This window comes from Saccostrea echinata, unplaced genomic scaffold (assembly GCF_033153115.1).
Source record: "Saccostrea echinata isolate AGI-Se365-2 ecotype Australia unplaced genomic scaffold, CSIRO_AGI_Sech_v1 ptg000016l, whole genome shotgun sequence".
Classification (NCBI taxonomy): domain Eukaryota; kingdom Metazoa; phylum Mollusca; class Bivalvia; order Ostreida; family Ostreidae; genus Saccostrea; species Saccostrea echinata.
Window position 1 is genome coordinate 16,354,221 of NW_026889765.1, and position 27,200 is coordinate 16,381,420.

Consider the following 27,200-nt stretch of genomic DNA (forward strand, 5'->3'; position numbering starts at 1 on the left):
GAATTTTGAAATCGAAAGACTTACTGACAACCCAATGCATGTGATTAATGACCTATTAACTGCCCTATGCACAATAAACCTTATTAAACTCTGAGGAAACTGCAAACCACAGAGAGATGTAAAACTCTCACCAATGTCTTCAAGTACTTAAGGAGACTCTTCAGTCTATTCCTTGCTAAAGGATTCATCGACCCCTTTTTTGAGTTGTTGACCCTGAGAGATTTTGATGTTTATAAATAATTTTTCATTAGAGGCTTACATAAGAAATATCTTGAACAGTTTCTTTGAAAATAAGCTACACATAAATTTGAGAAAAGTGAGGTCAAGGTCTGAAAAAAGTCAAGGTCAAAATTGTTGATGCAATTGAATAGCTCTCACCAATATGTAAAAGCATATGAAGTTTGATAAAAGTATCTTATAGAGTTTCTTTGAAGTTCAGATAAACACAAATTTGAATTCAAGGTAAAAGGAAGGTCAAGGTCAAAAATGTTGATCCAATTGAATAGTTCTCACTATGTGTGTTTATGTGTAAGCATATAATGATAAAAATATCTTGAATAGTGCCTTTGAAATTGAGCTGAACACTATTTTGAGAAAAGTGAGGTCAATGTCGCAAGAAAGGTAAAGGTAAAAAAATTTTGATGAAAATGAATAGTTCTCATCAATATGAACCAGTATATATGGTTTCATAAAAATATCTTGAATAGTTTCTTTTGAAACACTCATTTTAGAAAAATGAAATCAAGGTCAAGGGGAAGGCACAGGTAAAAAAAATTTGATGAAGTTGAATAGCTCTCATCAGTATGTATCAGCATATAAAGTTTGATAAAAAATATCTTAAATCATTTCTTTGAAAGTGAGCTAAACCCAAAATGAGCCAGAAGGACAGATGGAAAGACAGGACGGAAGATGGACATGACAAAAACTATATGCCCCGTCCATATTCATAGTCGGACATAAAGATTTCAACGTATAATAATAGAGGCATGGCACCAACTGCATTAGAGTCTTCCACTTTTTACCTTGAAATTTATGTTAAGGTTTCAGGTCATTCAAAATATGAGAAATTTTGCTCTTTTTATTATATCTCTTCTGTCTTTCAACATATATTTTCTATCATTGCATCTTTAATATCTCCCTTTAAAATCAGCTTAAAGTTTCCCTTTTCAATCCATAAACCTGACCCCTTTCAAATTTATCCCCCAAAAACCTTGTTATCGCTCCTCCTCTGTTCAGTGTGAAAGGATCTGACGGACCCTTGTTAGAGTTATTGCCTCTTCATTTCTTTGTGCTTCTTTTTAAACCTTAAAACTCTAAGACTAAAGTCATACAAACATGGGATCAACTGCTATGTGATCCTTGACCTTTTATCTTGAATATTAGGTCAAGGTCAAATGTCACTTTAATTTTTTTAAATTTTTTTTTCAAACTTTTACGCCATTTCTGGTTTCTTTTGAATGAAATTTATCTCTAGAAAGTTAAATATGAAAAAATAATCTGACATAAAAGGTGGGAAGATCTCTAATTGTTCTGTGATCAATAAGTTACTTTTTGTCAACTACTTGATATGTGTAATTATCATGAACCCACTCATAATTTTCACATCTTGCTTAACATTCATCAGCTTTATTTATAGCTGCAAACCTGTGAGGTCATGAAATTTGGTTAGCTGTCTTCTCTTGAAGTAAATCGTACAAGGAACCTTCCAGTCCATATTGACAGCACATGCTTCATGCTACAAGTATGAAGGATAAGATTTGGATTGATACTGTACCTGTATCCATTTGAATGCCAATTTATTTGAATTATTTTACAAGTTATTTTACTAGTGTCAATACATTTTCTCAATGAAATGTAAATTTGTATTGAAATGCAGAAAACAATTAATATTCAGTAATTAAAGTACAGTGGCCCCATGCCACATCTCTCACCTGAGCACATTGGCTAGGAAAAAGCACAAATCAGTTCAGTATTGAAGTTTAAATGGGGGGGGGGGGTTGAATTATAAACTTCCTCAAGATACTTCCATATCAATATAACAAAATTTAATGACTTTACTGTTCTTGAACAAAAGATATAAAAAAATTTTCTTACATATTCCTTTGTAAAGTTTGATCCCCCATTGTGGCCCCTGACTTCCCAAGGGGGTCATGATTTGTACAAACTGGAATCTACACTACCTGAGAATACTTCCATATCAATATGACTAAACCTGGCTTTTCTGTTTTTTCTGTTCCTATGCAAAACTTTGATCCCCCATTGTGGCCCAACCCTACCCTCAGGGGGTCATGATTTGAACAAACTTGAATTTACACTACCTGAGGATGCTTTCATATCACAATGACTATTCATGGCTTTGCTATTCTTGAGAAGAAAATTTTTTTAAAAGTCATCATTTGAAAAAACTTGAATCTACACTATGTAAAGAAGGTTTCACATAAGTTTCAACTTTTTTGGCCCAGTGGTTCTTGAGAAGAAAATTATTGAAACATGCCACCAAATTTTCAATATTTCTGAATTATCTCCCTTTGAATGAGGGCGTGGCCCTTCACTTGAACAAACTTGAATCCCCTTCACCCAAAGATGCTTTCAATGTGGCAAGTTTGTTTGAAATTGGTCCAGTGGTTCTGGAGAAGAAGATGAAATTGTGAAAAGTTTACAACGACGACGAAGACAACAATGACAACGACAAAGGTAAAGATGTGGACATAAAAAACCCTATTTAATAAGCCCATTTTCTTTTTGTATTACGGGGCATAAAAATAATATTTAAAACCAGGGATGTGGTCAAACTTGCTGTGACTGACCTTTTCTATGGGTAAGATGGAGAAGTCATTGAACAAGTACCACTGTGTGCAAGTCACATTCTCCTTTCTTTGGTGGTACGTTTCTCCAACGTTGATACAGGTCACTAGGTTGCCAGCAGTCTTCTCATCTCTAATGTGGTAAATAACAGCCAGGATCTCATAATACCTCCTCGTCAGGGGAGCATCTCGTGGGACTGGTTGCTGAAATTAAACAAGTTAAAAAATGTAACAGTCTTCAATGAACGTGCAGTCATACCTCTTTGTAATGCCATATTACTTTGTGATTTTGAAAATGTTGCCACATACATGTAACAAGTGAATGTTTGAAGGCAGATCAAATTTTCACACCAGACATGATACATCTACATGTTGTTCAGGATAGGATACAAACAAATAGGATAGGATACAAAGAAAGATTGATTGTATATTGTTTTACGTCCCACTCGAGAATTTTTCACTCATATAGAGACGTCACCATATACCGGTGAAGGGCTTCAAATTTTGACCTTTACACGGCACTCAGGGCCATTGAGCAGTGAGGGATCTTTATCGTGCCAACACCTGCCATGACACGGGGCCTCGGTTTTTAAGGTCTCATCTGAAGGACCCGCAACTTTCACTTCAAAGTACCGAGCGCATGGCGAAGGAACAGTTGCTACCTATTTTTTATCGACTTAAGTCTGTCACGGCCGAGATTCGAACTCACGACCTCCCGATCACGGAGCGAGTGCTCTACCGACTGAGCTACCGTGAACGGTGGATAAAAAGAAAGAACAAAATAGGATACAACAAAGGAAAAGATAGCATACAAAGAAAGAACAAAATAGGACACAACAAAGGACAAGATAGCATGCATAGAAAGAACAAAACAGGATACAACCAAGGACAAGATAGCATACAAAGAAAGAACAAAATACAGTGAAAAATTCTTTGAGGACAGACAGACAGCTAGACAGACAGACACACACACAGATAGACACACAGGGGTAAAACAGTATTCCCCCCTCTCTTTTGGAGCAGGGGTATAAATAGGATACAGCAAAGAACAAGATAAAATACAAAGAACAAGTGAGGATACAAACCAACAAAAAAACATAGGATACAAAACAAAACAACAATAATAAATATCTACATTGTATCTATATAGGGCTGACCTGCATTTTCACTTATTCAAGAATCTGTCTCCAAGATATGTGTGTAAACTTATAGGGTTTGGAAGTGGCATTTTATTTGAACAATTTAAACTTGGAAAATACATTCATATCATAATCATTATATTTATTTATTATAGTGAACTTAATAGTGATAAGTAAACCAGGATGGACATTAATGTACTAAATACAATGACTGGATAAAGTAGAGAGACTTTAATTATGTGACCTTTAAGTATATTGATACAGCAGACTGGATTTTGACTTTAGTACGAGGGGTAATCAAAAAGTTCGTGAACTATCTCTATATTTAAAACATAGGTAATCAAAGATTACTAAGCTCACCTTGACGGATGTTATCTTTACAAGTAAGGCAAATCTCACATCTTATTTTTTTCCTAGTTAGTGTACATCCCAAGATCAATATCCATCAATATCAGATTAAGAATCCAAAGCAAGTCTGGAAGTGTCCATTCCTAGATACATCATCATACATGCTAATTTGGTTAAAATATGGCTAAATTTCACTCATGTGGAAAATCTAGTTCAGATCCTGAATCCGAAGCAGGTTGGTAAGTGTACATCCCTAGATGCACCACTGGTAGGACTTATAGTTCCTTGGGATTGGACCTGCTCCAAAAACTTTAACCTGGTCACTCATCTGGAAAATCTAGGTCAGATACAGCATCAGAAGCAAGTGTGGTAGTGTCCATCCCTAGATGCATCATCCATGCATGTTTGGTCCAGGTAGGGCTTATAGTAAGGCACCTGCTCCAAAAACTTTAACCTGGTCACATCTTGAAAATCTAGGTCAGATCCAGCATCTGAAGCATGTGTAGTAGTGTCCATCCCTAGATGCATCATCCATGAAAGTTTGGTCCAGGTAGGGCTTATAGTTCCTTGGGAATGGACCTGCTCCAAACACTTTAACCTGGTCACTCATCTGAAAAATCTAGGTCAGATCCAGCATCCGAAGCAAGTATGGTAGTGTCCATCCCTAGATGCATCATCCATGCAAGTTTGGTCCAGGTAGGGCTTATAGTTCCTTAGGAATGGACCTGTTCCAAAGACTTTATCCTGGTCACTCATCTGGAAAATCTAGGTCAGATCCAGCATCCTAAAGAAGTATGGTAATGTCCATCCCTAGAGGCATCATCCATGCAAGTTTGGTATGGCTAGGGCTTATAGTTCCTTAGGAATGGACCTGCTCCAAAAACTTTAACCTGGTCACTCATCTGGAAAATCTAGGTGAGATCCAGCATCCAAAGCATGTGTAGTAGTGTCCATCCCTAGATGCATCATCCATGCAAGTTTGGTCCAGCTAGGGCTTATAGTTCCTTGGGAATCGACCTGCTTCCAAAAACTTTAACCTGGTCATCTGGAAAATCTAGGTCAGATCCAGCATCCAAAGCAAGTGTGGTGGTGTCCATCCCTAGATGCATCATCCATGCAAGTTTGGTCCAGGTAGATCTTATAGTTACTTGAGAATGGACTTGCTCCTAAAATTTTAACTGGGACGCTGACACTAACGCCAACACCAGAGGTATAGCATAAGCTCATCTCGACTTCATCGAGGTGAGCTAAAAACCACAATTCAGACCAAATGAAATTTGATACACATATAGTCATACATGTTTCTATAAATAGCAGATGTTATTTAATGTTTTGCTCCATGTTTGTGATGTCACAATGTGAAAATGACATCAATAGGTAGGTTACTTGTGACAAAAAATGATTGACTCAGTCATACTTGAGCAACGAACGGCTGTAAAGTTTGTATCTTGGAAATTCCTTTGCAGTAGCATATACTAATTTGTACAAAGTTTATAAAGCCAAAAGACTTGCGATGAGTTTAATCATTAATTTGATTGATTGTTTTAGTGAAGGAAGGAAGATGGTTAAAAATAATGTTTTTTCTGTTGCCCAGTGAGGGCAAGTTGAGGAAGAGATGTGTCCTTAGTTAGGCAATTTGTTATGAAAGACCACCAAGTTTTAGTTAGAAAAATAGTTGAATATCTTAACAATAACATAATTATTAAATCCCTAAAATATTGTTTACTTTAGACTTTAAACATATCAGATATGATAAAAAGAAGGCACCTTTACTTTATCTACACTGGATAAAACGACTCTCCCAAGACAGAGGACTTGGGTTGTGATGGTCACCATGCTCATTCTGGGAAAGGATATCCTTACTGACCCTTTCTATTGCTGAGATAATTCCATTTCTGACAAATGTGCTGTTCTTGTTATAAAAAATAACTTGCTTGGTTAGAAATGTAAGACTTGCCATGGAAAATTCTTTCAGCTTCTGTGAACTGAATGCTTCAGAGCATGTCACGTTACCACCTGTATCATGTGATTCATGCATGGGCAGGACGGTGATAGATGTGTGTTTAAATCGGAGAGGACTACTTTAAAAAATAGTGAGCACTGAAACCTAATTTCATTTCTTTTATGGAAGTAATTCAATTAGTTTTTGATCACCCCTCTTACACTGAACTATAATTTTGTAAATTGTTTTGTTATGGAATTCATCAGAATAGACCAATCAAACCCATCGACACAAAGTAATAACATTTAAAAGGAATTGCAAATTAACAACTACAGTCAAACCTTGTTATCTTGAACTCAAAGGAACCGAGAAAATAGTTTGATTCCTGTGGACAATATTAACTGAAAGAAAATTCCATTAACGTAGGTCGCGGGTTTGCTGATGTCATTAAAACTGGGTACGCAATTTATATGGTTTGGGCGACTTTCTTGTGCACATTTGATTATGACGTCACGAAAAAGAAATTTCAGTCCATCATTATCTAGCTATAACTTTTGTTGGCATTGGTATTTTATTATTATATTATTTAAGGCACAACTTATCACAAATAATGGAGGCTTTTTACAATTTGAATAGTCGATGCAATATTTAGATATAACTTTTATGGAAATGGTAGTTTAGTATAATATACTTTATGAAGTTATCAAATATAATGAAGGCTTATTACGATTCGAATCCAACGCTGGAAGTATTAGAAAGCGTTTCATTATGGCTTGTTGGAAAGGTCGATACATTTAAAAACAGCTTAAAGAGACAAAAGGGTTACATATTGATAACATATAGTACATATTAGAATTCAAACATAAAAAAGGTGACTCGACCCCAGATTTAAAAAGAAAAAATGGAAAGGGGGGGGGGGGGGCTGTGTAGGTAACAGTTTACAATGCTGTTATCTACAGATTTTATTCGCTACTTTGCTTTCCATGTCCAACCAGTCGAATTAATGTTATATACATTGAAAGTCTTTTGAAACAAAAAAAAATCTGACTGTTGATTACGTCAGATAAAATTAATTTTTAGATTCTCATCCCATTTACCACTCTAAAAATGTCTCGTTCGTTTGTTTTTTTTTTCTGTTCTTATAAGTATAATCATAAAATCAAGTTCAGATGTTTTTGAGTTATCCCCTGTCTGTATGTAAAAATAAATAAAAACATTTTTTTGTAAATATATACTGAAAACACAATGTATTTAGCCGGGACGATATTTGGCAGAAATTCTTTCATTAAGAAGTTTTCGGAGCTATGAGCGCATTGCTGAATGTGCTGAATAAAAAAACATTTCATATGTATCCTTGAAAAAGAGGATAACCGTTTTCCGCCAGCACGCTGAAAAAATACACAGCCAAATGTAGGATACTTATCTTCGAAAAGAAAAGAAAACAAAATAAAACAAAAAGAAAAGAAACGGTAAGAAAACAACACATAAAGAAAATACATTGAAAGAAAGAAACTAAAGGACTGATTGTCGTTTACGTCCCTTGAGATGATTTTCAATAATATGAGAAACATGTCTAATAATCATTTCATTGCTGTTGAATTATTATGATATGACTCGTGGGTCATATGAAAGCAGATAGACGTGAATTAAAAATATTTTAATTTGTTTTTCTGCTCTGTATATCGGATCAATATTCACGACGTCAAGCATGACGTTGCGATATTTTATGACGTAGCTCTTAAAAATGCTAAATTTTGCGATATAAAAGCAATTATCTACATTTAAATTACGAGAAAACAAACCCAAAGACATATTAATTTTTTCACATAGATTTATTTCAAATCAATTCTATTTTAAGATACCAAAGGGGGAACAATTTCGTCTGCACCATTTAAAAGTTAATGATATTTTTTGAAAAAAAATCTTGCCTGAAAACGAGCCGAAATTGATGTTTTTCCTATATAATTCAATACAATAACGTCGAAAATGTTACTACAACAATGGCATCTTCGGGATTTAATTACATAAAAACGATGCACACAAATTTAATTTATAAAATTTTCATAGAATGTAAAGCAAAGGTTAAGGAATCATATAACTAATTTTCATGGTATGTTTTCGGACACTTTTAAAAGGCCTACAAACCCGCGACCTACGTTAAAAATTGGTGTCTTCTGCAAGTTTTTAAGAAAATACGGAAAAATGCACAAGTTTATGACGTCACAATTAGAATTTAGAAAGCTATGTGAGAAAAATGATTTGTATGATCTTTCTGCATGAAATTTCAAAGACTCAAAAAGCATGAGTTTTAATTTTTTACATCACTTTGAATTTTAAGAAAAACACAGGGCAAACTTTTTATTGAAACCGTTCCTTGTTCTTAAATGCCATCAGTTCGCATGCTAAACATCAAGTTGCAAAAAAGATTTAAATATACAGTGTATTTTCAATATATATTATAAATTAGCATTTAAGTTGTTGTTTTTCTTTCTCTGAAACACAAAGAGTATTTAATGCCTGCTGTATAAAAAGAATACCATCATGCACACTTCTATTTTAAGACACATGTATCGTCAAATATCTGAGATGATACAATATGGTATGTGACATTCAAAAAAACTTTTGAAATAATTACAAACAATTGAGAAGTAAAAAAAATACATGTAAGTATTAACCTTCCTATCAAAAGCTTCTGGACAGTAGTTAATAAAAGAAATCCGATCACCTTACATTTAATCACGTTAACTGAAACAAGTCAATTATAAAACAATCAAATGGACATATATTGGAACTTGGAAACTCTGGTAAACTTTGATTGGTCATTCAGAATTAATCCATTTAGCAGCCATTTTCAAAATTAAAAACGCCTTAATAATAGAAAATATTTTTAATTTCCAATCAAAAACCTTGAGTAACTAAATAAAAAATAAAATCCCAATCATCTTAAATGACAGAAATTCATTCAAGAAAAACAACATAGAGATATATGTGTCAATTGGTAAATTGGCACTTAGATCATGTAGATATTCTGGAAAATATTGGCCATGCATTCAGAGGCCATTTAGTAGCCACTTTTGGAAATCTGAAAGCTATACTGGTAATGAGCTATTAGTTTTGTAACTGCAAATTTAAAATTTTTGAAAATAGACCTTTCAATATTTTAGAGAGCTTGAACAACAGCCAACAAGTGGTACTATGAGTGAGCTCCCAATATTTAACAGACACGGTGTTTCCTTTCACCCCCTCCCCCTACATCCCACCCCCATTGTTTGCAGAGGTATAGAGGTATAACAAAACTGAATGATGAAAATGTGCTGATCCTATGGATTTTCCAATTGTAACTGTTATAAACATGAATTTGAATTCAAGTACAAGGGCTAGGCTTATAGATGTACATGCTTACATCATCTGGGTATTCCTCTACAATGAGTGTTCCATCTGGATGGAGATCCATCATTAAACCTAATGGAATCCACTGACAGTCAATGTCCTCATCATAGTTGTGTGCGGCAGGGTCACTAAGAAATAGTAAAAGAATAGACCTATGAGTCATAGTTGCTTACCCAAGTCACATTTCTCTTCATCCTTCAGCGCGACTCTGAAGGTCATGACATTGGCAATTTGAATCTAAACAACTTTAAAAATGTTTGCATGTTATTTATGTAACTAATTGTAAAGGAATACTTTACAAAATATTTTTATGAATGGTTAAAATGGCTTTAAGCTTATTGCATAAACAGTGTAAATTTTCCCATGAACAAATAAAATGAAAAAGAGCAGGTCAAGGTTAGATTAATATATGTAGCTGTTTGGGGATTAGTTTTTCTAAAAAATACATCCCCTCCATATTACCATAATGTTCATGAATACATATTTTTAACTATTGATTTTTTTTTTTTTTTTTTTGGTCAAAAAAAAGAAGAAAAAAAAACAAACTTCCTTAACCCCCAGCATATACTTAACTACATTTATAGCATTCCTTTGCAACATTTTATGATGGCTCCAACTTTGCTTCATGGGCCATGATTTAAATAAAATTGAATCTCTGTCAACAATATGTAATTGCTTTCAACATGGGAAGGCTTGTAACTGTAAACATGGCTCTGGTGTCCTTGAGAAAAGGATTTTCATAGCTCCAAGAACCATGGTTTGAACAATCTTTTTCATACCCTTTATGAGGTGTGACCTCAAATTATTCTGACCATTTGTGACACTTCTCTTTCTCAAAATATTTTTTTTTAGCTATGCATTACTAAAATCTAAATCTTTCACTCTTGCCCAGAGGGTCACATCTTTTCCTTCGGTTTTCCATTGGTTTTTCTTTTCTGGCCCTGTGATTTTGAGAATTTATTTTTTTGTATTGATTATCCCCTTCAAGGGGGTATGAGGGGCATTTGAAAAGTTCTGAGAACTGTCTGAAAAAATATTAACCATTTAGCGGAAATTATTGAGTTTGATATTATTGGAAAGATCAGAAAATCATACACTTACTGTGACTTCACTTTGTAATTTTTATGACATAATTACTCCGAAAATGACGTCAGAATCCCGTGTTTTTATCATACTGACCATAAAAATGATGTAACAAGAGACACAATTTCAGCAAATTAAAATTTTAAAGTCAACTTTTGCTCGTTACTCGGATGCACGCTAACGGACACAAATGCCAGTTGGGAGAATGTTTACATAGACTACAGTCTATCATTTGGTGTTTTATTTAGGAGATCTTATAGTTCTGAGGTGGTTTAAGCATATGTCAAACATAGCATGTTATTATCGAATCTCGCTCCAAATATTGCGTAGAAAAGACTTAGCTGTGAGAAAATCACAAAGTTTACAATCACAGGAGAATAGTGGACGGTGTTACAGAATTTGCTGGCATTATTTCTACAGGTGTTTAAACCAACTTTGTGGGAACGACTAAAGCTCAAGAGAAGTTTAGGGTGCCCCATTTCTCTCTCGTAAAAACCAAAATGGCACCGGCATAGTTGTAACCCCTCCGTAACTCAATATATTCACAATTTTAACCTATGGAAAATAAATAATGTAACTTAGATTCATTTTTTTGAGTCGAAAGTCAAAAGCAGTAGTGAGTTTTGGAGCGCCGAAGTTGAAATAATATGAAAAAAATATGCACAGAAACAAGTCCAGGGAAAGACTTTTGTACGTTTTATTCCTAAATGGTAAGAGTCCTGTCACTCAAGATACATTTGTGGAAAACTGCATTAAAACACAAATAGACTTACTGTTATAATGTTACTGTTATAATGACAAATTTATTATATACCCCTTTACAACTAGCAATATATAATAAAAGAAAACTTTTTTGATCAATTACATAACTTTTATTCATTAAACAAACCATTTTGTCAAGGAACTTTCTGATGTGAGAGAATAAAAACGTCATTTATCTGTGTACTACTGCATCAGTTTCAGAGAGGGGTGATATGGATTCAGAAAACCACAGTGTGGTGATCCGGAACGTCGGATCAGACAGTCACGTGATTGCATAAATTCAACAGTAAAATTGAGTGACAAACAGTTGGGTATATAATAAAAATTTTTATCAGGAAAGCTCATTTCAGCTTTCTACTCAGGTGAGCTACATAAAAAAAACTTAGCTTTCCCCCAAGCCAGTACTTGTTGAGAATAAGAGAGTGCGGAAAAAAATATTTATAACATTTTCTTACAGCATGTCTCTCTCATGTCTGAATTTACATCCACCTCTCCGGCAGGCGTTGCCATAGCGGCACATGACAGGGTTACCTCCTGGGGCATTCATAAAGTTTGTTTGAGACGATGATTCATTAAACTCTTCCTTACGCTGTTTTAAAATCTATGATAAAGAAAAAAATCTAGTGACTTCTTGAACCAAGTTACTTTACAAAATATTTTCACAGTTATGAATACAGCCATGTAAAATTAAAATTCATCGTATTCAAAATAGCAATATTCAAGATAATGAAATTCAACTGTACAGTAATTAATTACAAAACTTACGAAAAAGACTCGCATGAAATATTTACCATGTGCTGCATTTTCCAGAACTCGTAATCTCGAGCATTCTCTATATGACAATTGACTGCCACCACATCAGGTATGTTCTGCATGGTTTTGATCTGGGTCTGTCAAAACAGTATCAGTACAGTATTTAAATAAACCCATAACTGGTATTTCTAACATTTGTAAATTGCTTATTTTTAGGTGATATCCTACCAACCTTATCTCATTATGCTTTATTCATCAAAAAATTTCAAACATGAGAGGGACTGAGAGGCACTTTGCACAATCTTACATGTGGTTGATATCGGTCGCACACATTACACCAGGTCTGCATGTTTTGTTCTGCCGTCAGTGTATTTTTGAGAACATCACAGAAAGGAACTTCAAAGGGGGGTCTATTGTTGCCTGAAAACAAGTACATGTAAATATGATAGACATATCATTAAACTAGAAATATGTCCAAAGGACATGAATGCCTCGTCGAGGGTATATTAGTAATGTAACATGAAAATTTGCATTAGTGTACAAAATTTGATGAGAATATTTTGAATACTTTCTTTAAAATTGAAATCTAAAAAGTTGGATATAGATGATAAATTCTCACCAAATTATGTATAAGTGCATAAGCTTACATAAATGTATCTTAAATGGTTTCTTTAAAACTAAGCAAAATGCAAACTTAAGAAAAGTGAGGCCAAGGTCACAGGAAAGTTCAAGGTCAAACATTTTTGATGCAGTTGTATAGTTCTCACAAATACGCATCAGCATGTTAAGTTTGATAAAAATATTTTGAATGGTTTATGTAAAACTGAGCTAAACACTAATAAATAATGAAGTTAGGTCAAACAAAAGGTCAAAGTCAAAAAATGTTGATGCAGTTGAAAAGCTTACATCAGTATGTATTAGCATATGAAGTTTGATAAAAATATTATGAATGGTTTCTTAAAAACCGAGTTAAACACAAATTGATAAAATTGAGGTCAAGGTCAAATGAAAGGTCATGGTCAAAATCTTGATGCAGTTGAATGGCTTACATCAGTATGTATCAGCATATGAAGTTTGATATAATTTAAGAAAAGTGAGGTCAAGGTCAAATGAAAGGTCAAGGTCAAAAAATGTTGATGCAGTTGAATAGCTCTCATTAGTATGTATCAGCATATGAAGTTTGATAAAAATATCATGAATGGTTTCTTTAAAACTGAGCTAAACACTAATTTAAGAAAAGTGAGGTAAAGGTCAAAGGAAAGGTAAAAAAAATGTTCATGCAGTTGAATAGCTCTCATCAGTATGTTTCAACATATGAAGTTTGATAACACTATCTTGAATGGTTTTTTTAAAACTGAGCTGAACACTAATTTAGGAAAAGTGAGGTCAAGGTCAAAGGAAAGGTCAAGGTAAAAAAATGTAGATGCAGTTGCATAGCTCTCATCAATATCTATCAGCATATGAAGTTTGATGAAAATATCTTGGACAGTTTCTATGAAACTGAGCTTTGAACTGAGCTAAACGCAAAGTGCGACGGAAAGACAGATGGAAGGATGGAAGGACAGAAGATGGACATGACAAACACTATATGCCCTGGCCATATTCATGGCGGGGCATAAAAACTAATAAAATAATTAATGATTATCATATATATACTAAGGCATGAAATATCATATATACTTTGACATGAAGGTCTAAGTTATAATTTGAACTTATTATTTGGCTGTGTATTATATTTCGGGCCTTTCGAGGAAGGCAGCTTCTGCTAAATCAGGTACATCCCTAAATGTCTTGTGTACCAGATACATATTTTCAAATAAAGCACATTCAGAAAGCGCTAAATCAGATCTATGCTTATATGAGGAAAAATCAATTTCCGCTAAATATCATACACGTGAAATAAAATACATTTACAGTACACGTATCTCTGAAACAATTATTTTAACAAAGATAAACACACATGTATGAAGGCCGTTCAAAACTTACGCGGACTCTGCTATCATTTACTCTTACAGACGTCATATAGAATTGAAATTTCACAGGAACATATTTCTTAAAGATTCCAATAAATTCTTGGTAAATTTTTATGGTTTTATTTAATATCTCATAAAATTTTTGCTGTTTTGATACTGCTGATGGTGATGTACGGAGCACGGCAAGAATTTTGAAAAACAAACATGCAGTATCAAAAAATTTATTCATTTATTTTCCATATTTCACGATATTATTCAACAATTTTCTCTAAAACTTCTTTTTATTCTTGTATTATTAAGTATTTAGATTTTAAATCAACTGCAAAAGTGACGTCTTGTGTATTGACGGAGCAATGCACTTTTATCAAATCATGAATCATGCTTGGAAAACGCCAACAGAGACCCAAAATAAGCCTGATGAAACATGTAGTAAACCAGCAGAATTTCCGACACATCTCTACAAAATGTAAAAAAGAATTTTAGACTGTTAGACCTTAGTCAAAAGGCAATCCAGGAGGGGTGGAAGAAGTTCATCGACAAAACACTGATCTGGGCTGTAAAGACTGTGATTGAGATCGACTGACGTCAAACTTTACTTCAGAAATATCTGATGTTTTGGGGTTTAACACAAACTATAATACACAATACTAGTTTTATAGTTTTTAAGCTGGATCAGAAATGGTATATGGATGTTTATTCTGAGTGGATAAGGTAACCCAATCTATACAGTATCAAATACTAAGGTAAAATACTGAGAAAATGAAAGCTCCCATTTTTTAAAATGCCCGTTACATTGAATGTTTTACTGTGCCGTGACTTCATGATATGTCCCGTTAAATCACCTGAAATTGATACCAATTTACAATATTTTGATATGAAATTTTAATGAGCATATATGTAAAGATTCTTTTATATTATTTGTGACTTTTTGCTTGATTATGTCGTCAAATATATTTTCTGAGCAACAAGTCCGTGTAATTTTTGAACGGCCCTCATATATATATACATACATACATATATATATATATATATATATATATATATATATATATATATATATATATATATATATATATATATACAACTTCAATCAAAGCAATCCAAACAATCCCCCCCCCCCCCCCCCCCCCCCGGGAACTCCGTGTGATATTTCTGACAATAATTTACCTGGTGGGTTACAGTCGGGGTAGCTGAGGTTTATGATGTTGGTATCGGACTGCCTTTGGGTCTCCTGTCCACAACGACACCTCAGAGTTGTGACAATCTTGAATCCCAAGATTTCAGATATTGCTGACTTTTCCTCAACTCTAATATAAGAAAGCAGAATTATTTTATAATGTTCAAATTTATTTTCAAGTAAACAGAACTAATATGCGGGTTGTCCATTAAGTTCTTTTTAGACAAATGCTATAATTTTCTTAATAATAACCACATTACCAAACGTGTGCGATAATATTTTAATATAGACCATGATTTCGTAAAGGTATAAAAATTTGAACAATATACACTATTGTACAAACATTACAGATGTAAACACTCTGTATATGCAAGCTGCATGGCCCATTCTGATGTAAAGCTAGTTTCATGATGTCAAAAATATGGATTTGGAATTTTAATCACATGTTCATGCATGGACACATGCTATTTTTTTCCTGTACTATGCCTACTGCCAATTGTGTGCAATAATATTTATATATAGACCATAATTGAGTAAAAATGAATCTACATTATTATAGGAAAATAATCTGTAGCATTGTTCTATTTTAGAAGATATTCAACAGTAATTTTTATACATGTATTTTTCTATGTAATAATTTAGTCCCTTCTGAAAATCTGTCTATGAAAATGGACCATATTTTAAACAAACTTGAATCTAAACTACACAATAACATTTGCACATAAATATTTCAATTAGAAGTCCTGTAGTTCTATAGAAAAAATATTTAAATTTTTTAACTTTCAGATCTTATATTTTACATATTCTAGTTCAGAGAACATATATTAAATAAACTTGTACATGTATACACATGTATTTGGAATAAGGATGCTTTTAAAAGTTCTCAAGTAGAAAATATTTAATAATTTTTTAGCCTTGGAATATTTTATTTCATTTATTCTAGTCTGCAGAACCATAGGAAAATAAACTTGTACATGTACACATACATACGGAATAGGGATGCCTTTGCACATTTTAGTTTTGTAGTTCTTTTTAAGCTTTTTCCCTATATGTTTAAATGTCCAACTTTGAAGTCCCATCTTGGCCCCTGAAGTCATGGTTTGTTACTTGAATTCCATTATATAGAAGCTTAAACATGTTTTGTCATCCTTACCTATGTGCTTCAAGGAAAGAATTTCAAATGACCTTATCCCCTTTTCACTATTTCTTAATCATCTATCTATGAAAAGGGCCACGACCATTCCTTTGAATACATTTACTTTTTGGCATATTTGGTGATATTAACCAACTGGATCTTGGGTTTAATGAAAATAACTTGTGAAAACAGGTGGAAAATGCCAAGAGAGATAACTCGTTTTACATATCATCTAAACCTCACTTTTCAGCTGGAGGAACATCTGTTCCTCCTTCCTCGAGCTTGTCCCCCTCTTTACCCTCATCCTCAGCGGTCTCTGACCCCTTGTCCCCCTCGTTCTCTTTCTCCGTTTTTTCCTCCTCAGGATGCTCTTTCCCCTTCTTTTTCCCCTTCTTCTTTTTTTTTTTCTTGGACTTGGGGGGTGTGGTTTCCACAGATTTTTCCTCAGGCTTGGAGGCCTCTTCCTCTGTTTTTAGGCTAACCTCTGATACTTCCTCTGTTTTTAGACTAACCTCTGATAGTTGTTCAGACAGGTTTTCATCTGATTTAGCCAAACTTTCAGAAGACTTGTTTAAATTCTCCTCGGATTTAGCTTCTTTTACAGGCTGGCTCTTGTTACAGAGTTCCTACAAAAAACAAAGCAGCAAATACAAAATGAATGTACAAATGTACATACATTACACCATTTAAATAGTAAATGCAGATGTTTGAATGAAACTAAAAAAATAAGTATATTTTCCATTTAATACAGTAATGCCTACTTAATCTGGATTGCTGAGTAGTTTGTAAATAGGATCTCCATTTTACATAAAAAAAACATAAATGAAGTGATCATGTATATCAAGCTTCCAAAGCTTTGTTTTCTCTTTATAAAGGAGACTGGTCTGCATAAGACATCCAATAAGAAAAGCTACAGTCCCTGAAACGTTCTACTTTCCCACTTGAACAGTGAGCGAACGCTGAACGAACGGTGAACGAACGCTGAATGAACGCAGAGCGAACGGTGAGTGAACGATGTGTGAACGCTGAACACAACTTGGTGAACGATGTGTGAACGCTGAACGGTGAGTGAACGCTGAACGCGAACTGAGCGCAAACGCGAACGCAAAGTGAACGGTGAACGAACGGTGAACGCAAGCTGAACGATATATTCGGAATGCCTCTGATCTTTTCCTTGCATTGAAACTATTTTATTGTATTATAATGTCAGGTGCCAAATAAATAAATAAATAAGTAAACCAATAAATGAATGAATAAATAAGTCAATAAAATAAATTCTCCAAAATTGTCCTAAGAAAGACGATGCATGCACATTAAGTTTTTAATCACACGATTTTTATCGCATTAAAACATTGCAATTGTTGCCGAACGCTGAAGTATAAAAGATATTTTTTAGTTGGAAAATAACAATATTTATTCTTATTTGATAACAAATCAGAGAAAACTTCTGACTTATAGAATGAATTAAAGCGGTTGTAACATCCATTCATATATCTCCGTGTCAAGGCGATTTCGTGTAAAGTAATGAAAAAAAAATTAATTACAAAGGTCAGTGGACGTTTTGCATTTATACGCTCGTATTTTAAATTTTTAATACAATAATATATTATGTGTCATTTCTATTTTTCATGATTATTTATTGAGCAGACTTCTACATGTATATGTAGATGGCCGTGGTTATACTCGGACAAGATAATACAAAGATACATATTCATATTATTTGTTATAAATTCAATTTACAGAAATTGATATTTAAGTAATATGCTGTTATAGTTTTTATTAAACAGACGAGAGAGAGAGAGAGAGAGAGAGAGAGAGAGAGAGAGAGAGAGAGAGAGACATACTATCCAGAGAGAGAGAGAGAGAGAGAGAGAAATTTTCCGTTTTAGCCCCCCCCCCCTCCTTTCAGGCTTCACTAAATGTTTGTACCTATATCAAACAAAAACTCTGATTTTTTTTTCTAAATATATCAGACAGTGAAAGTAACTTTTTTTTTTATCAACAAATCATATCCATTTGTTTGACAGTCATACTCGTTTTTATGTTCCTGCTTCAAGTTCACACGAAGTCCACGTGCTTGTCCTGTCAATCAAAATCATTCGACACTGTGCAGGTGTTAAAGTTTCGTCACATCGAAGACGAAGTGCGAGTATTTCCAACAAGTTATAACATTTATTTTTATCATTTCTAGATTTGATTCCAACATTTCAATAATAAATGAATAAAATACATTGGGCATTAACACTTGAATTTGAAACATACTCTCTGCCAATTTCAGATACCACCGCCGACACGTGTACATTTTGAACTACTACTGATTTGTGACTTTTTTTTTAGATGCATGTTTGTTTTGAGACTGAAATTTGTGTTCTAAAAAAGACCTTAACTTTTTGTTTTAAAGTGTTTATTAAAATATTCTGGAAATACAGTACTTCAACTAAGTAATCAATCGGGGGGGGGGGGGGGGGGGGGGGTATTAATCATATCGAATGGCAAACATATAAAGTTACGGTGAAGAGAGAATTTTTTTCTCTATAACTACAGACTTTACATATTATTGTAGAGAAAATTCTGTAGTGCAGTACATTTTAAATAAATATTTCCTTTAACCACACTATCAATTTATTTCGCTCCAAAGATAATAAATTAACAGGATATCCACAGTATTATGTATAACTCTCAGAACTAGTTCTATTATATTTTCTGTATTAATTGAAAAAAAAAACGTGTTAGAAATAAATATTTTCGTAATTTTGCTGCGTAATTATTTGACTTGGATAATTATATCACCATTAACGATTTGTCGTCTTTAAAAAAACAACAAAATGTTGCAGTGCTTGAAGTATTTGCACATTGCCCTTAGTTAAATTTAATATTTCTGCATCCTTCTACATAGGTACAGAATGTGCTTATAACAACATTTATTTTCCAGAGTAATTTAATAAATAACCTAACAGCTAAGTTAGAATAATAAAAATATATATCGTAGATATTTTCCCCCATGAAATAATGATTCTTCAAACACGATATGTTAGTTATTAAATTAAAAAACCTGTAACTCCTTTCCTACAAAAAGATAAGTCCTTTCACTTCGGAGTTCCGAATGACAATGAAAACTGAACGATAGGTGAACGCTGAACGCAAGGTGAACGCAAAGTGAACGGAACGAAGAGCGAACGCTGAACGCTTTGTGAACGGTGAACGCGAGCGCACGGTGAACGGTGAACGCAAAACTGTGAACGCGAGCGCACGGTGAACGCACGCTGAACGAACGGTGAACGCACGCTGAACGAACGGTGAGCGAACGGAAAAATGGGAAAGTAGAACGTTTCAGGGACTGTACCAGATGTTGACAACTGGATTAAAAAAAAACCCTGTATTGACTTTAAAAATCCATGTTGACATTTTGTAAGATACATGTATCTCCAGACCTCCCCTGTAGCTCTTGTAAACAGCTCTTAGCTAATATCGTCTAACGGGAATATTTAGTAATCATCAAATTTAGGCATTATTAGTGATGGTGTTGGTACTGCTAAAAATAGCTGTCGCTACATATACTTTCCACGTAAATAAATATTATTATCCCTTAATTACACTGAAAATAAATGTCAATTTTTAGGATACATGTACATGTAATTGCTAAATTTGCTGTTCACTAAAATAACCTGTTGCATGGAGGTGTGATAACAAGGTATATAAATATCACTTACTGCATGAACTTGTTGATACAGAAATCTTTGCCAGCTCTGAATCAGACGAGACAAGTTAATTCTCGGGTCATTCTCCTCGTTCTCTGCTAATACGAGGCTCAAGGCAGAGGCTTCAGGAATAGTACGGAAGGCTCTCAGAAAGTTACTGGCCTATGTTAGACGAAAATTCAAAGTGATCACTCTTTTGTATCACTCAAAGGGTACTTAGAGTACTTCATTATGATTGTAAATGAACTCAAATGAACTTTACCAAATGAATTTTGTTAGAGAAAAAATATGGTAAATAATGAATGGTCTAAATTAGATAAATTTCCTAAACCTCCTCAGATCAGTAATGTCTTGTCGTGTGTTGTGTACCTGACATGTCTGTCCTTTCTGGTTGTCCAGCATGTGAAATAAGAAACCCAGCTCACAGGCCAAACAGAATTCCCGCTCACACAAGTGGCTCAGAAGGGCACAGCGAAGGGGCTCAATAAAGTAGAGCACCTGATAAAGGGAGATAATCCATGATATAGGCATGCAGTGAGCTATCTACATGACAAGTTAATTTACTTTTGACTAAAACAGGATGTTTGGTAGATTAACAATTGTTCTTTTTTAAGTATTAAAATACCAAATAAGATATTTACTGATTTTTCATGAAAATTTCAATAAAATTCATTGGTAAACATCTCAACATCTTACGTGTATATACATGAATATTGCATATACATGTACATTACCTGAAGCATGCAGTTACAATAAGCATTAGGTATGTCGGTCTCCAAACCAGCAAAATGTGTCTTGTTATAGTGTCTGAAATCAAAGTCCTCTAGTCCCAGCTTGGAGTACTTGAGATCCACTTTTCTGAATCGCTTAGGTACTTTGATAAAAGGGTCATCCACTGGTAAAAATTAAATATCTAGTTTAAGTTTAGTACAGACTATATACATGTATATCTATGTCAAAACAAGAAAGAGATGAACATATATGTAACTATGCTTTCTTCTGTGAAAAGTCAACACAGATTTAAACCTCCATAGCACTGTCACAATTTTTCAATTTTTTCAACTTATTTCAGTTTTCAAAATATCAACATTGAAACTTAAACAAACAATAAGATAAGGACTGTCCATTCACTTTGACAAACATGTTCCATACACTAAAGTTCAACTTTATGTTAAGGTTCAAAAATTTTTTTCAGTAGATACTACTGAAATAATTTTGAGTTTCAACAATTGTACATGTGGGTATAGTTATCAAATGAAGACGATGAAATGGATGCATACTTCTACCAATTGGAGATTCAGGTACAGCACCTTTTCCTTTCTTTGATTTTTCATTAACCTGTACATAAGGGATCTGATTCCGTTTCTCTTTCCCTGGATTTTGGGCATACCCTACATTGTGCTGCATCTTCATGGACCGTAATATATCTGCATCAAGGGGCTTGGGTTTCCTTTAAAGATAACAGTACTGGCAAAATCAAAGTACCCTGTCCAAAAAACAGAAAATTTAAGACTGACGGACAAATCAGAATTTATGATGGGATTAGGTGTACAAAAAGTGCTTGAAGTGAGAGAATGTGAATCTTAAATGTCATCTCATTTTAGCAAAATCCTGATATTTTTTCTAGACCTTATCCAAATCAGGTGATAATGGAGTCTGACACTTTCTTTAAATAGACATTCTTTTTACGTAAAACCCTGGCTTCAACATTTAAATCTGCCAGTGGACAAAAACATGCAAAAAATCCCATGAGATGATTAACAATTTATTTCAAATTACTGGTATATCATACAAAGACGTGTAAAATATAACGGAACTCGAGATAATTAATCACTATGCCTGTGCTTCACTTTAAGTTCATTTGAGTTACGTAAATAGTATAATTTACCTATACGTTCTCTGAGACAGATAGTCTGGCCAATCAGAGAGCAGGGTTCCATTGGTGGGGTACATCATTGGGATGATGGAGTATGGTGTGTATTCATCTGTGATATGAATAGGCTGAATTGGGTCAATCTAGAATACAAGCAAAAACCAAAACAGAATTTAAATAATTTTTCCAAACAATGTTTCACATATGCATGTTGACAAAATAAGTTGCATGTTGACATAAATAAGTTGCACGTTGACATAAATAAGTTGCATGTTGACATAAACAAGTTGCATATTGACATAAATAAGTCGCATATTGATATAAATAGTCACATGTCAACATAATTCTGTTACATCTTGCCTGTATTATGTCATTTAATGGAGTTAGTAAGTTTACCAACATTATATACTAAAAGGAAAAAGAAACGCATATTTTACTTTTTGGTACTCTATTTACATGAAAAGAAGATGCGAGTTAATTATTGTTTTTAGCTGTTCTATTGAGCGTCGGCTAGAGGTTCATGAATGGAAAATCATTCAACCATGAAAAGAGCGTGTTTGGAATAAAGCATGAAATTTTGGCAACAATTTTTGGCCAAAGGTAGGTACACATGTTACAATTTGTAATCATTGTTGATCATTTTTGAATATTTGATATTTATGTGCAAAAGTTCCGCACTTTATTTGTGTTGACATCAACTTGCTACAATGCCTCGCTTGAACAAACGTCAGTGGGGTGAAGCAACAGGGTTACTCTTACGAGGGGAAGATCAAATTTCTGTTGCTAAATGATTTAACATTGCACAGTCAACAATATCTCGTCATAGACGTCGGATGCTGACAACAGGAAGTCTAAGCGATCACCCTAGAACTGGACATTCAAGGGTAATGACTGGGCGCCAAGACAGAGAAATTCATCTACTTCATCTAAGAAATTGTTTGCAAATGACTGTAGAAACTACTGCTCATTTCTGATGACGTAACAATGCATGAATAAATGCAAAAACGGTATGAAATGGGCTGAGGGAGGCAGGTCTTAGAGCGCGGAGGCTGTACAAAGGTTTGCCATTGACGCGCAACCGTAGGGATGTTCGAATGGACTGGTTACATAGACATCATCCCAACAGATTTCCCTTGCAACGCTGGAGAAATGTGCTATTCTCTGGGGGGCACTTATCAACTACCAAAAGTTCCTTGACAAACAATAAAAAATAAGGGTCATCAGACGTTATTATTGAGGGGGCACAGCATATTGTAGCTATGTTTTCTATAGTATTCTATGTATTGGCAAAATTATTTGGTCATATTTTCAAGCATGGTCATTTTTGAGAAGAAGATTTTTAAATGATGCAATTAATTTTTCACGAATTCATATTTATCTCCCCTTGGAAGAAGGCATGGCCCTTCATTTGAACAAACTTGAATTCCCTTTACCCAAGAATACTTTGTAGCAAGTTTGGTTGAAATTGGCCTAAGGGTTCTTGAGAAGGAGATGATGTTACATTTGAAAAGCTATCAGCAGTATATATCAGCATATGAAGTTTGATTACACTATCTTGAATAGCTTCTTTAAAACTGAAATAAACCCTAATTCAAGAAAAGCGAGTCCATGGTCAAAGAAAAGGTCAAGGTCAAAAAATGTTGATACAGTTGAATAGCTTACTTCTGTATGTATAAACATATGAATCTTGACAATATTATCTAGAATGGTTTAATAAAACTGAGTTAAACCCTAATTTAAGAAAAGTGAGGTCAAGGTCAAAGGAAATGTCAAGGTAGTGAGGTCAAGGTCAAAAGAAAGGGGAAAAAAATATTGATGCTAGTGATGGGATATAGGTATTTTCATAATCAATCATTGGTTGGAATCCCTTACTGCTTCCGATGCGATTTCACTGATTATACTAGGATGTCATAAATTTGTATATAAAAGGCAGATTATTACAAGTATTTCATATTATTTCTTTAACATGAATACGCAAAATATATGATACACAGTGCGGTCTCGTTATTACGATGTTCATTTTGTCATGGGAAAATATCGTAATACCGAGGGCTACGTAATATCGGTTCCCAATAAAATCCATTTAAACATCGTTTTGAAAGCTTGTTATTTTTGTGGGAGCTGTATTTTTGCCATTTTGTTCCCTTCTTCTGTTCCAATTCTTAATTAAAACGCTAACACATATATAATTTATTAACAACTTATCTTGAATGGCTTACAGGACTGGGGTTGGTTTACAATGCAATAATGTGAACAATTTAACTTACAGGATCAGGGAACTCCGTCTGCTCTGGATACTGGTTGTAGCAAGGGTGCTCCCCAAGGGCAAACAGATGCAAATAGCCTAAAAATAGATTTTACAGCTAGGAAGTCACAGTAAAATCATATAATATACTTACCATAAGAAGCATTTATATTTCACTACAAGGGCAAACAGATGCAAATAGCCTAAAAATAGATTTTACAGCTAGGAAGTCACAGTAAAATCATATAATATACTTACCATAAGAAGCATTTATATTTCACTACATTACATCTGTCATTTGGTACTGACTTTCACTATGACATGAGAATCAAACTACATGTATATCTAAATTATAACCGACCATAAACACACGATGACATTAGTTATTGTGCAATATTTTTTCAAGTGATTAATTATCAGTATTTTAGGGGGTAGGGTGGGGATACTCTCACACACAATGATGCATTTATGTACATGTTTGTACTGAAATTTAAAAGAAAAAATATTTTCCCATAATCACATCTCACATTCCATGAAATCATGAAAAAAATTCAGAAAGTTTGGGGGGTGGGGTGGGGATTTAATAAAAGACATATAGAGCACCTCTGATTTTGCTCTTACCTCCCAAGTTACTTCTCAATTTCCTTAAAATCATAATTACCTTCAGTGGAGGTTTTGTTGGGGGGGATAAAACGACAAAATTCTCTGCATAGAACACCTCTGACTTTGCTCTTACCTCCCGAGTCTCCGAAAGCAAGAGCCTGACAGCTGTTTGAGATGTCAAAGCTGAGCAGTGGACTACCATGGGTGTTGATAGGGTAGACATTCATTGAAGACGGCGTCATTGCTGTTGTTTCTATGATCTGAAACTGGCCTGCCTACAAGAACCAGGTAAACAGTTCACGAGATTAGCACACCCAACTACTGCAGTTTACACAAGAAAATGCAGATATACCACTGACAATAACATAGCAGGAAAACTTGTGGAGAGATAATTGCACAATTCTAAATCATAAATATCTATCCTTAGAATTAATTATTTTCATTCACTGCAAAATACCATTTTAGTTCTACTTTCAGGTATCAACAGAAATATATTGATTCAAGCAAATTCTAATGTTCGTTTAACTTATATGTATTAATAGAAAAATGTGGCTAAGATATCTGATTTCTCAGACATTTCCTGTAACTATTACTTCATCAAAATGTTTGCTTATGCAAAACTGAAAGTTCAGAATCTGTCCAGCTTACCTGTGAAGTGATGACCATTTTGTTGGTGTAAGTGGACACAAATCGTAGGAACATTGGATCAATGATGACCTGTATAGGGGCCATAGCTCTCATAACTCTCAGATCATACACCATCAGAAATCTGTCCGCCGTCAAATTACTATGTCTGTAAATATAGGGCATGGCATATACTCTAACATTAATCATTGTTATAAGGTGAAATCATTTTAATTTTTGAGCACTGATGTCATCGACAACCATAGTTTACTGGTTCGTGGAGACAAAATTTTTTGGGTGTCACTTGTATAGAGAATGAACCAATGTGATGACAAAGTTATTTTTCATAGGATTGTAAGTTCATGGGTAAGGGTGACCCGACACATCCACAAACAATGGTCCTCAAGTAACGGTGAAGATTCCATGGTGCCTTATAAGTATCTACTTGCATGATTTTTTCTGAGATAACATTGAAGCATTACCAGATGAAAGCATGGTATAAATGTAGACAATGCTGTATGTGTACTTAGAAAAGCGGGTTTCATATTTTTAATTCATGAATACCTTTAATAAATCATTCTTGAATACAATACATGGAGCAGACATGTATATTACTAATTCAAGAACATGCACTCAATATCCAATGGTTGTCCTAAATCTTGAATATGTCAATTTATGTACATGTATGGTATGTATTTACTGTGCAAGTACTAAGAAAAATTTGAAAATGTACCTTGTTGAAAAACCACATGTGACCAGAAGATTGCCCTGTATGTCAAAGTCTGACAGTGTACCGGTGTGGGCGTCCAGAACGTGCTCGGCCTTCATGGTGGAGTGGTCAAATAAGGTTACCTAAGAGGAAAAAAAAATCATTTTCTATAGCACCTTTTTTTATCAATCAAATCAGATTTATTTAAGTGGAAATAATACATAGCGATTGGTACATTAAAATCTTAAGTCTTCACACAAAATTTTACTCATTGTCAAAACTTAAGAGAGGTTTGCATATAACCTGAAGCAGTCTCATTCCCCAAATTATGAACCCCTGCATCCCCCCTTCCCTAACATGATGTTTCCCCGATACCTTTCCTGCAGTATCACCAGCACAGATGTATTTGTTGGTGCCTCTTAATATAGCACAACCAGGCTCAGGGATATCCACCTGTTAACAAATATAATTTTTTTCTAATTTACAAAAATAAAATCAAAAGCCTGAAAGGCTTCAATGGAGTCGAACAAGAAAAACAATTTCAATAGATATCTTTTTGAATTTGAAGATATCAATAAGTAAAATGTATTATATTGCTATGAGTATGTCCTTCACCTCTCGAATGACCTCCTTGTGTTCCACCTCTATCTCTATGACCTTTGTCTGATGACCCCCAATGATCACTGTGGATGGTCCTGTCATCATCATACACTGCATGTTGTGCATCGTAGGACCTCTACAAATTCATATGTACAACAACTAGAAAATATACATGTAACTGTATGTTGTGCATCATAGGACCTCTCCAAATTCATATGTAAAATAACTAGGAAATATACATGTAACTGTATGTAGGACCTCTACAAATTCATATGTACAACAACTAGGAAATATACATGTAACTGTATGTAGGACCTCTACAAATTCATATGTACAACAACT

At 34.2% G+C, this 27,200-nt stretch overlaps 1 protein-coding gene across 1 annotated transcript in view; it reads right to left on the bottom strand.

Annotated features, from left to right (window-relative positions):
- LOC133188513 (PAN2-PAN3 deadenylation complex catalytic subunit PAN2-like) overlaps window positions 1–27,200 on the bottom strand; it is a 57,788-nt gene that overhangs the window by 19,537 nt on the left and 11,051 nt on the right. The window contains exons 5-23 of the mRNA XM_061323980.1: window positions 26,874–26,994; window positions 26,634–26,711; window positions 26,283–26,401; window positions 25,574–25,718; window positions 25,059–25,200; window positions 24,345–24,421; window positions 22,093–22,220; window positions 21,485–21,654; window positions 20,939–21,099; window positions 20,574–20,702; window positions 20,217–20,366; window positions 16,750–17,132; window positions 15,362–15,501; window positions 12,529–12,641; window positions 12,260–12,358; window positions 11,924–12,069; window positions 9,637–9,751; window positions 2,808–3,008; window positions 1,645–1,735 (exon numbers count right to left, since the gene is read on the bottom strand). Of these exons, the coding sequence (XP_061179964.1) occupies window positions 1,645–1,735; window positions 2,808–3,008; window positions 9,637–9,751; window positions 11,924–12,069; window positions 12,260–12,358; window positions 12,529–12,641; window positions 15,362–15,501; window positions 16,750–17,132; window positions 20,217–20,366; window positions 20,574–20,702; window positions 20,939–21,099; window positions 21,485–21,654; window positions 22,093–22,220; window positions 24,345–24,421; window positions 25,059–25,200; window positions 25,574–25,718; window positions 26,283–26,401; window positions 26,634–26,711; window positions 26,874–26,994 (2,708 nt within the window). The remainder of the gene's footprint in view (window positions 1–1,644; window positions 1,736–2,807; window positions 3,009–9,636; window positions 9,752–11,923; window positions 12,070–12,259; window positions 12,359–12,528; window positions 12,642–15,361; window positions 15,502–16,749; window positions 17,133–20,216; window positions 20,367–20,573; window positions 20,703–20,938; window positions 21,100–21,484; window positions 21,655–22,092; window positions 22,221–24,344; window positions 24,422–25,058; window positions 25,201–25,573; window positions 25,719–26,282; window positions 26,402–26,633; window positions 26,712–26,873; window positions 26,995–27,200) is intronic.